Below are 10,826 nucleotides of genomic sequence, written 5' to 3' on the forward strand. Positions count from 1 at the left end.
GCTTTTTCTGTTTTGCTTTTTTGTTTTTTGAGATGGGGTCTTGCCGTGTCACCCAGGCTAGAGTGTGTAGTGGCGTGATCATGCCTCATTGGAGCCTTCGGCTCATGAGCTCAAACCTCAGCTTCCTGAGTAGTTGGGACCACAGGTGTGTGCCATCACACCCAGCTCATTTTTGTTTTCTTTGTAGAGATGCAGTCTCACCCTGTTGTCCAGGCTGGCCTGGAACTCCTGAGCTTAAAAGATCCCTCCACCTTGACCTCCCAAAGTGCTGGGATTACAGGCATGAGCCACTGCACCTGGCCTAGATTTTTAAATGTGCTTTCCAGTATACACTGAAACTAGAAGTCAACTAAAGAATTACCAAGAGAGTTCTATAAAAGAGAGATTGAAATGGGGCTCAGTGTGGGGTGGGTTGGTTATATTTCAGGGAGATGTAATCTGAGTAAAGGAGGAAAAGAACTGATGCGGGAAAACGATTGTTTTAGTAGTGAGTTTGAGTATGAATTCACTTGAGATTGAGTTTGAATTAAGTTGAGGTTGAATATGAATTAAATTGAGGTTGAGTTTGAGGTATGAATTAAGATGTGAAATTGATCATTGGAGATGTTAGATTGAGAACAGTCAGAGCTGGATTAATAGCTTCATAAGTGTGTTTGCAGACTGTTGTAACTAAAGTAATAAGAATAGATGGCCTTGGCTGGGTGTGGTGGCTCATGCCTGTAATCCGAGCACTTTGGGAGGCCGAGGTGAGCAAACCACGAGGTCAGGAGTTCAAGACCAGCCTGGCCAACGTGGTGAAACCCCGTCTTTACTAAAAATACAAAAATTAGCTGGGCATGGTGGTACACACCTGTAATCCCAGCTACTCAGGAGGCTGAGGCAGGGGAATCACTTGAATCCGGGAGGCGGAGGTTGCAGTGAGCTGAGATCAATGCGACTGCACTCCAGGCTGGTGACAGAGTGAGACTCTGTGTTAAAAAAAAAAAAAAAAAGATGGCCTTAAGCAAGTAAAGAAGGATGGCCAGCTCTTACTGGGAATGCCTAAATCTAAGGCTTGATCAGAAGTAATGAAACCATTGGGGCCCTACATTGCCATGACATCCAAGGGGCCATGAATATCAGGAAGAAAGATAATTAACAGGGTCTAATGTTACAGAGAGGTTGAGAGGAAGGAGATTTGATTAAAAGGGACTTTAGAACTGATAATCAGATGTATGTTGCCTTTAAGAGCAGTTTTATGGTGTAGGGAGTGGTCAAAAGAGGAAATAGATGCTTTCTGAGGTGATGGAGCCTTGAGACTAGCTTATAATGGTAACTGGGTTGTGTTGTGACTTTTATTCTGTGCACCACCCTGTAACATGTACATTTTTATTCCTATTTTCATAGCATGCTCTAAAGAATGGTGACATTTGTGAAACTTCAGGTAAACCAAAAACCACACCTAAAAGAAAACCTGCTAAGAAGAATAAAAGCCAAAAGAAGAATACTGCAGCTCCCTTAAAACAGGTTATTTTAAAATGTTGAGATTTAACTTCAAAGGATGTCTCGTTAGTCCTTATTTAATAGTGTAAAATGTCTTTAACTTAAGTGATTAGTACAGTGTTTATGTTGACACATAATTACACAACTTCAAAAACAACTATTAAATTTTCTGTTATTTAGGAACATGCATGTTAGTCATGAAAGTATAAAGAATTAGATGGGAATGATAAATGCTAAAATCAGGACATGTGTTCCACTTGTGAGTGGAAGGCAGGGAGAAGGTGCCGTTTGGGAGGAGTACCCAAGAGCCGTAAGCTGAATTGGCAGTGTTTCACATCTTAAGCTGAGAGATTTTTTTCCCCCCTTTTTCTTCAAAAACCCTGAAACTATTAATTCCAAGGAACCCAGAAGTCTAGGTGGATTATTTCTGCTAGTTAAAAACAGTAGTCCTGAAAGCTGAATATTTTGGTGTCTTTTGAGCCAACTTTAGTTTCATCATTACCAAGGGGAAGAGAGCTGACAGTTGACGAGCACTTGGTCTAGGCCAGTCCAGAGTGCTGGGCACCATATGCATTTTCTCTCCCTCCTGCTGTTCACCACAAATGTGGGAGGTAGCTTATATTATAGCCATCTAATAAGATAGGGAAACTAAGACTCAAAAGGATTCAGAAACTTGTACATGATTATAAAAGCGAGAGAGTTGGAATTCAGATTTATGTATTTAGACCCCAAGCCTTTCTCATTACATTATTTTGCCTTCCAAGTCTCTACCCTCTATCCTTTGCCTCCACACTGATCAAAACAAGATGTTAGTTTGTCCTCTTCAAAAGAAATGTGTGCATGTATATATCTTTGATTTCTTTTGTAGTGGAAAGTTGGGGACAAATGTTCTGCCATTTGGTCAGAAGACGGTTGCATTTACCCAGCTACCATTGCTTCAGTTGATTTTAAGAGAGAAACCTGTGTTGTGGTTTACACTGGATATGGAAATAGAGAGGAGCAAAATCTGTCCGATCTACTTTCCCCAATCTCTGAAGTAGCTAATAATATAGAACAGAATGCTCAAGAGGTAAGGATACAAAAAAGAAATTCAATTTCTTGAAGCAGAGACTAGATGAGAAACTGTTAAACAGTATATATAGTTGTCAGTTTGATCCACTGAGGCATTAATTTTTTCTTAATGACACCCTTATAACAAAAACATGCATATTTTTTCTTTTTAAAGAATGAAAATGAAAGCCAAGTTTCAACAGATGAAAGTGAGAACTCCAGGTCTCCTGGAAGTAAATCAGATAACATCAAGTCCAAATCTGCTCCATGGAACTCTTTTCTCCCTCCACCACCCCCCATGCCAGGGCCAAGACTTGGACCAGGAAAGGTAAACCTTCTATGAAAGGTTTTCCAGAAAATAGTTAATATCGGGACATATAACCTCTCTGTTAACTAATTTGTAGCTCTCCCATGAAATTTTTGTAGCTTAAATACACAAGAATTTTTTGAAAAGGGAATAAGATGATGCAAAATAGTTAATTTTTTTAAAAAAGTTAGACAATGCAGTGGATGCAACAATGCTTTATATGAAAGATTTATCTGGTTACTTTTGTGGAGTATTAGGTATTAGACTGATAATTAGCATACTTATTTAAGTTAGAAAGCATAATAGTGGGCCAGATGCGGTGGCTCACACCTGTAATCCCAGCACTTTGGAAGGCCAAGGCGGGCGGATCACGAGGTCAGGAGATGGAGACTATCCTGGCTAACACGGTGAAACCCTATCTTTAGTAAAAATACAAAAATATTAGCCAGGCATGGTGGCAGACACCTGTAGTCCCAGCTACTCGGGAGACTGAGGCAGGAGAATGGTGTTAACCCGGGAGGCAGAGCTTGCACTGAGTCAAGATCGTGCAACTGCAGTCCAACCCGGGTGACAGAACGAGACTCTGTCTCAAAAAAAAAGGAAGTGTAATAATAATTTATCATTAGCTGGATAATATACTGTTGTTTCCCATGTCACCTGTATAAGATATGTAAAATAAGAACACTTTATTTACATCTAATACAGATAAAATCCTGAGGCGCTCTCAGATTGTTTTGTAGAGTTCAAATGTAAATGTTGTTTTCATTTATGGTCCTTTTGGTTATAAGTAACAGAAATCAACTCTAAAAAGATTTTATTATAGGTTAGATTATGTCGCGGAACCTAAGGGCTTGTCCCTTTCTAGTTCTTTTGTGTAAAGCAGTGATTTCTTCCATGGAGGGGATGGTATTTAGGCTTTTTTTTTTTTTTTTTTTTTTGAGATGGAGTCTTGCTCTGTTGCTCAGGCTGGAGTGCAGTGGCGCCATCTCGGCTCACTGCAACTTCCACCTCCTGGATTCAAGCGATTCTCCTGCCTCAGCCTCCTAAGTAGCTGAGATTAAAGGCACCCGCCACCACACCCAGCTAATTTTGTATTTTTAGTAGAGACAGGGTTTCACCATGTTGGCCAGGCTGCTCTTGAACTCCTGACCTCAAGTGATCTCCCCACCTTGGCCTTCCAAAATGCTAGGATTACAGGCGCCCGGCCTAGGCAATCAATCATGTTTAAAAATCAAGCATGACTCATCAAAAGTTTTAAGATTTTCTGTGATAATGTTTTTATTGAGGCTTACATTATATTGTAGTTTTTTGACTCTAAAAAATATATATATTTTAGATATATTTTAGACAATTCGGGCTATAGTCTTTTATGATTGAAATAATTTTGCTGAATAGACTGTCTCTGATTTATTAGGTAATTACCACTCTTATTTGGTTTTACTTCCTTAATGTCTACATAGAAGGGAAATGAGAAAAATCCAGAGGTTGTCATTTGACTTATGAGTCTGTTTGACTTCAGGATTTGGTACATGAAATTTCACTTAACCTTTTTGATATGTATAATACAAATATTCTGGGTAATTATTTTTATCCTTTTGGTTTTGAGTCCTTTTTATTCCTATCATATTGAAATTGGTAAGTTAATTTTCATTTGAAATATTCCTTATAGCCAGGTCTAAAATTCAATGGCCCACCACCGCCACCACCACCACCCCACTTACTATCATGCTGGCTGCCTCCATTTCCTTCTGGACCACCGGTAAGTAAAAAAGAGTATAGATTAGATTTTGCTTTCATATACAATTTGATAATTAGCAGAATAGGATCGGAAAATGTCATTGTAGACCATCCCTTGGGCCAAGATTCTAATGGGTAGACATTTGAACTAAACCTCTGGGGTTTTTTTGTTTGTTTTTAATGCCTTCTGTTACCCAAATGCAGTGCTCTTGTAGTCCCAACTCTAAGCTCTAGGTTGCCTGCTTCTTTCCTGGCAGAAGTTGGTATCTAGTCTATAGGGAGGTAGTTCCTGTTAGAAGGGATTTAATTATACCATATATAAGGGATTAGGGATTAGTGTTTGCCCTTCTAGGTATAGTTGGATGTTAGCTTCTGATGTAAACTGGATTTCTTTTTCTTTCTTTCTTTCTTTTTTTTTTTTTTTTTTGAGGCAGAGTTTTGCCCTTGTCACCCAGGCTGGAGTGCAGTGGTGTGATCTCGGCTCACTGCAACCTCCGCCTCCTGGGTTCAAGCAATTCTCCTGCCTCAACCTCCCGAGTAGCTGGGATGATAGGCGCCTGCCACCACGCCCGGCTTATTTTTGTATTATTAGTAGAAATGGGGTTTCACCATATTGGCCAGACTGGTCTTGAACTCCTGACCTTAGGTGATCTGCCCACCTTGGCCTCCCAAAGTGCTGGGATTACAGGCGTGATCTACCGCACCCAGCTGTAAACTGGATTTCTAATGTTAGATTTTTAGGTATTAAAAATAGATACAATGATACTCTTTGGCATACTGTGTATTGGGATGGGGTTAGGACAGATGTTCTACCCAAGATGTTTGCTTAAAATAGCCCTTGAAATGGTATGTGAGCTGTGTGTGTGTGTGTGTGTGTGTGTGTGTATTAAGGAAAAGCATAAAGGTATTTATGCTTGACTTTTTTTTACTCATAGCTTCATAGTGGAACAGATATATAGTCTAAATCAAAATGTTTAAATTTTTATGTCACTGTCTTTTGATCCTTGTTAAATTTAATTTTGTTGGTCTTTTGTTGTTATTGGTTGGCTTTCTCCAAATGCTAGCTATATTAAGAAATTTAAGGCCAGGTACAGTGGCTCATGCCTGTAATCCCAGCACTTTAGAAGGCCAAGGCAGGAGGATCACTTGAGCTCAGGAGTTTGAGACCACTCTGGGCAGCATAGCAAGACCTCGTCTTTGTTTAGGGGAAAAAAAAAAGAAATCTAAGTAGGAGATGATCTAAGCAAAGATACAATTAATATCCAGCATTCACTGTATAATATAAATCCCCAGACTTTACTTTTTTGTTTACTGGATATAAATAACATCTTTTTCTGTCTCCAGATAATTCCCCCACCACCTCCCATATGTCCAGATTCTCTTGAGGATGCTGATGCTTTGGGAAGTATGTTAATTTCATGGTACATGAGTGGCTATCACACTGGCTATTATATGGTAAGTAATCACTCAGAATCTTTTCCTGACAATTTTTTTTGTAGTTATGTGACTTTGTTTTGTAAATTTGTAAAATACTACTTGCTTCTCTCTTTATATTCCTAAAAAAAAATAATAATAAAGTACAACTATCTGTCTGAAGCTTAAATTACTCTTGCATTGTCCCTAAGTGTAATTGTAGTTAATTTTTAAAAGCTTTCATGATGCTGTTAGATTATTTTGATTATACATTTTTGAATTGAAGTTATACTTTTTGTAAATAATGTTTTAATCTCTGCAGTATGGCTTCAAACTTGTCACTTTATACATTAGTCTCTTACAGACATGTTCTATTGTATTTTAGTCAAAACATTTAAAATTATTTTTAAAAGGAAGCTCATGTGCCCTGCTAAAATTATGATGTGATATTATAGGCACTTGAATTTTTAGTAAATTAATATAGAAGAAACAACTGACTTAAAGGTGTATGTTTGTAAATGTATCGTCTATGTGTGCCCCCTTTAATAATCTTATTTAAAAGTTAAGGCCAGGCATAGTGGCTCATGCCTATAATCCCAACACTTTGTGAGGCCGAGGCGGGCAGATCACTTGAGATCAGGAGTTCGAGACCAGCCTGAACACCATGATGAAACCCCGTCTCTACTAAAAATACCAAAAAAAATTTAGCTGGGCGTGGTGGTGCATGCCTGTAATCCCAGCTACTTGGGAGGCTGTGGCAGGAAAATTGCTTGAACCAGGGAGGCGGAGCTTGCGGTGAGTTGAGATTGTACCACTGCACTCTACCCTTGGTGACAGAGTACGACTCCATCTCAAAAAAAGAAAAAGGCCTGGCGCAGTGGCTCACACCTATAATCCCAGTACTTTGGGAGGTCGAGGCAGGTGGATCACTTGAGGTTAGGAGTTCAAGACCAGCCTGGACAACATGGTGACACCCCGTCTCTACTAAATACACAAAATTAGCCCAGTGTGGTAGCGGGCAGCTATAATCCCAGCTACTTGGGAGGCTGAGGCAGGAGAATCACTTGAACCTGGGAGGCAGAGGTTGCAGTGAGCCAAGATCACACTGCTGCGTTCTAGCCTAGCCAACAGAGTGAGAATATGAGGGTAAAAAAAAAAAAAGAGTCACTCATCAGTTGTTGTTGTATAACCTTAGTATATTTGTATATATCATGAATTCTTCATTTTAATGACCAAAAAGTAACAAATCAACAGCTTGTAATTTGTTTTGAGATCAGTTATGACTGTAATACTCTAAGCTTTTACGTTTTTTAAATCATGAAATAGTTGAAGAAAAAATATATAATGTAAATATAAAGTATTGGTATAATTTATGTTCTAAATAGCTTTCTTGAGATATAATTCACATGGTGTGCAGTTTACCTTTGAAAATATACAAGTTGACCGGGCGCAGTGGCTCACGCCTCTAATCCCAGCACTTTGGGGGGCCAGGGCAGGCAGATCACGAGGTCAGGAGATCGAGACCATCCTGGCTAATACAGTGAAAATATCATCTCTACTAAATATACAAAAAAAACTAGCCAGGCATGGTGGCGGGCGCCTTGTGTCCCAGCTACTCAGTAGGCTGAGGCAGAAGAATGGTGTGAACCCAGGAGGTGGAGCTTGCAGTGAGCCGAGATTACGCCACTGCACTTCACCCTGGGCAACAGAGCGAGACTCCGTCTCAAAAAATAAAATAAAATAAAAAAGAAAATATACAAGTCAGTGGTTTTGGTTTTCACAGTTATGCAACCATCACTACAATTTTAGAACATTTTCATCACCCCAAAAAGAAACCCTGTTACCTTCATTTTCCCCACCCCTAGGCAGTCAGTATGCTTTCTGTCTCTATGAATTTGTCTATTTTAGATATTATATATAAACGGAAGTATACGATATGTGGTCTTTTGTGTCTGGCTTCTTTCACTTAGCTTACTATTTTCAAGGTTCATCGATACTGTAGCATGCATCAGTACTGCATTCCTTCTTATTGCTGAATATTCCATTGTTCGGTTATATCACATTTTATCCATTAGTTCATGGACATTTAGGTTGTTTTTATTTTTGGGCTATAATGAATAATGTTGCTATGAACATTTGTTTGTGCTGTTTTTGTTTTTTGGTGTTTTGTTTTGTTTTGTTTTTTGAGACAGTCTTGTTCTGTCACCCAGACTGGAGTGCAGTGGCGTGATCTTGGCTCACTGCAAGCTCCGCCTCCCAGGTTCACGCCATTCTCCTGCCTAAACCTCCCGAGTAGGTGGGACTATAGGCGCCCGCCACCACACCTGGCTAATTTTTTTTTTTTTTTTTTTTTTAGATGGGCTCTTGCTCTGTCACACAGACTGGAATGCAGTGCCATGATCATAACTCACTGCAGCCTCAAACTCCTGGGCTCAACAAGGCCCCTTCCCCACCATGCCCAGCTCAGAACATTTTCATTACCCAGAAAGAAACCCCATACCCATTAGAACTCCCTAATATCCTGTCGTCCCAGCTCCTGAGAACCACTAATTTACTTTCTATGGATTTGCCTATTCTGGACATTTTATATAAATGGAATTCTACAATATGTGGCCATTTATACCTGGATTCTTTTACTTAGCATAAGTTTCTCAAGGTTCATCCATATTGAAGCCATATATCAGTACTTCTTATCTTTTGTTACTGAATAATATTTCATCATATGGACATAGAACATTTTATTTATCCAGAAAGGTGTTTGGGTTGTTTCCTCTTTGGGTTATTATGAATAATGCTGTTAGGAATGTTTGTTTGCAGAATTTTGTATGGGCATGTTTTCAGTTCTCTTGGGTATACAACTAGGAGTGTAACTATTGGCTCTTAGGCTAACTCCATGTTTAACTCTTTGAGGAACTTTGAAACTGTTTTCTGAAGTTGCCGTACCATTTCACATTCCCACCAACAGTGTATAAAGGTTCTTCTTTCTCCACATTCTCTTCAGCAGTTCTTATTGTCTCTGATTATAGCCATCCTAGTTGGGTGAGAAATGATACCTTACTGTGGCTTCAATTTGCATTTCCTAATGACTGAATGATGTTGCATCTTTTCATAAGATGCTGCTGGTCATTTATTTATCTTTGGAGAAATATCTTTTCAAGTCTTTTGGCTTTTTTTTAATTGGGTTTGTCTTTATTGTTGGGTGTTAATAGCTCTTTATATTTTCTGGATAAAAGATATCATCATAATCTCTTACCTTATTGCAGTAGTTCCCAAATCTCATGTCTCACCCTGCTAAATTTATTTTTCATACAGAAGCTAGAGTAATATTTTAAAAATGTAAAGTAGATCCCACCTCTTCCTTTAAAAGACTCTCCAATAGCTTCCAGTCACACTTGGGTTAAAATCCAAATGTTTTACCCTGGTTTGCAAAGTATAACATGTTGTATTTCTTGCCAGTTTCTTTGCCTGAATCTCATTTCATGCTCTCTCTTCCTCTGCTCCAGCAACACTGGCCTCTTTTCTTCCTCTTGTATACCAGGTTTATAGCTTCTTCAGGGCCTTGGCACTCATGTTCTTTCATCTGGAAACTCTACCTCAGATTTCACTTGTCTGGCTTCTTGCCATTCAGATATCATCTTAAATTTCACCTTCCCTGTTCATTCTGGAAGTGATACCCCCTCATTCTCTGTCACTTTATCCCACTTAGATTCTCTGTGTAGCATTTGTCATTCCCTGATATAATTTTTCTTTCCTGTTTTATCTGTTTATGTCTAGTAGAATGTAAGTGCTGTGAGAGCAGGGGCCTTGTCTGTCTTGTAGTCCTTGTATCTTGTATCTGTGGCCTTTAGAACAGTGCCTGGTTCAGAGTAAACTTGGTTCAGAATAAGTTGATATTTTGCCAAATGTTGAACATTAACAAGGTTTAACTCTGATAATGAGATAACCATTTTTATATAAAAGGTTTTTTGTAGATTATTTCCTTATGACTAAGACATATCATTATCAGGTGAAAAAGTATAAACATTTTAATAGCTTTTGATACACACTGACAACTGGCTTTCCAAAATTCTTATTCCTATATGCATTGCCACCAGTACAATTTGAAAATGCCTATTTTACCATGGCTCTAGATAGTTATGGATCTTATTATTGATGTTTCTAGCAATAATTTAAAAATATGAATGCACTTATGTGCTGGAGTATAGTTGATTTGAAGGTTGATAAGGATGAAAAATTAGAGTTAAATTGTACTTAAACATTCCTGTTTCAGGTACTTGATAGAACTGTTATTAAAACCTAGCAGGTTTTTCAGTAGATTTTTGACTTTTACTGAAAAGTCGGGACTTTTTTTTTTTTGAGATGGAGTCTTGCTCTGTCGCCAGGCTGGAGTGCAATGCAGTGGCACAATCTCTGCCTCCTGGGTTCAAGCGATTCTCCTGCCTCAGCCTCCTAAGTAGCTGGGACTACAGGCATGCACCACCACACCCAGCTAATTTTTGTATTTTTGGTAGAGTCGGAGTTTCACCATGTTGGCCAGATGGTCTCAATCTCTTGACCTCATGATCGCCCCCCTTGGCTTCCCAAAGTGCTGGGAATACAGGCGTGAGCCACTGCGCCTGACCCCTTTTTTTTTTTTTTTTGAGACAGTGTCACTCTGTCATCCCGGCTGGAATGTAGTGGTATAATTTTGGCTCACTGCAACCTCCGCCTTCTAGGCTCAAGCAGTCCTCTCACCTCAGCCTTCTGAGTAGCTGGGACTATAGGCATGTGCCACACCTGGCTAATTTTTTTTTTTTTTTTTGAAACAGAGTTTCGCTCTTGTTGCCAAGGCTGGAGT

At 39.1% G+C, this 10,826-nt stretch overlaps 1 protein-coding gene across 8 annotated transcripts in view; it reads left to right on the forward strand.

The window, feature by feature from the left end:
• LOC105524159 (survival motor neuron protein) overlaps positions 1-10,826 on the forward strand; it is a 41,372-nt gene that overhangs the window by 14,043 nt on the left and 16,503 nt on the right. For 2 of the 8 annotated variants that reach the window (XM_011959306.1, XM_011959307.1), the window contains exons 3-7: positions 1,387-1,506; positions 2,351-2,551; positions 2,708-2,860; positions 4,509-4,598; positions 5,921-6,031. In XM_011959306.1, coding sequence (XP_011814696.1) covers positions 1,387-1,506; positions 2,351-2,551; positions 2,708-2,860; positions 4,509-4,598; positions 5,921-6,031 — 675 coding nt within the window. Of the gene's footprint in view, positions 1-1,386; positions 1,507-2,350; positions 2,552-2,707; positions 2,861-4,508; positions 4,603-5,920; positions 6,141-10,826 lie in introns of those variants that run through there. The other 6 variants (XM_011959310.1, XM_011959309.1, XR_001003707.1 and 3 more) reach the window with 5 other exon arrangements.

The sequence above is a fragment of the Colobus angolensis genome, unplaced genomic scaffold (genome assembly GCF_000951035.1).
Source record: "Colobus angolensis palliatus isolate OR3802 unplaced genomic scaffold, Cang.pa_1.0 Scaffold49, whole genome shotgun sequence".
Classification (NCBI taxonomy): Eukaryota; Metazoa; Chordata; class Mammalia; order Primates; family Cercopithecidae; genus Colobus; species Colobus angolensis.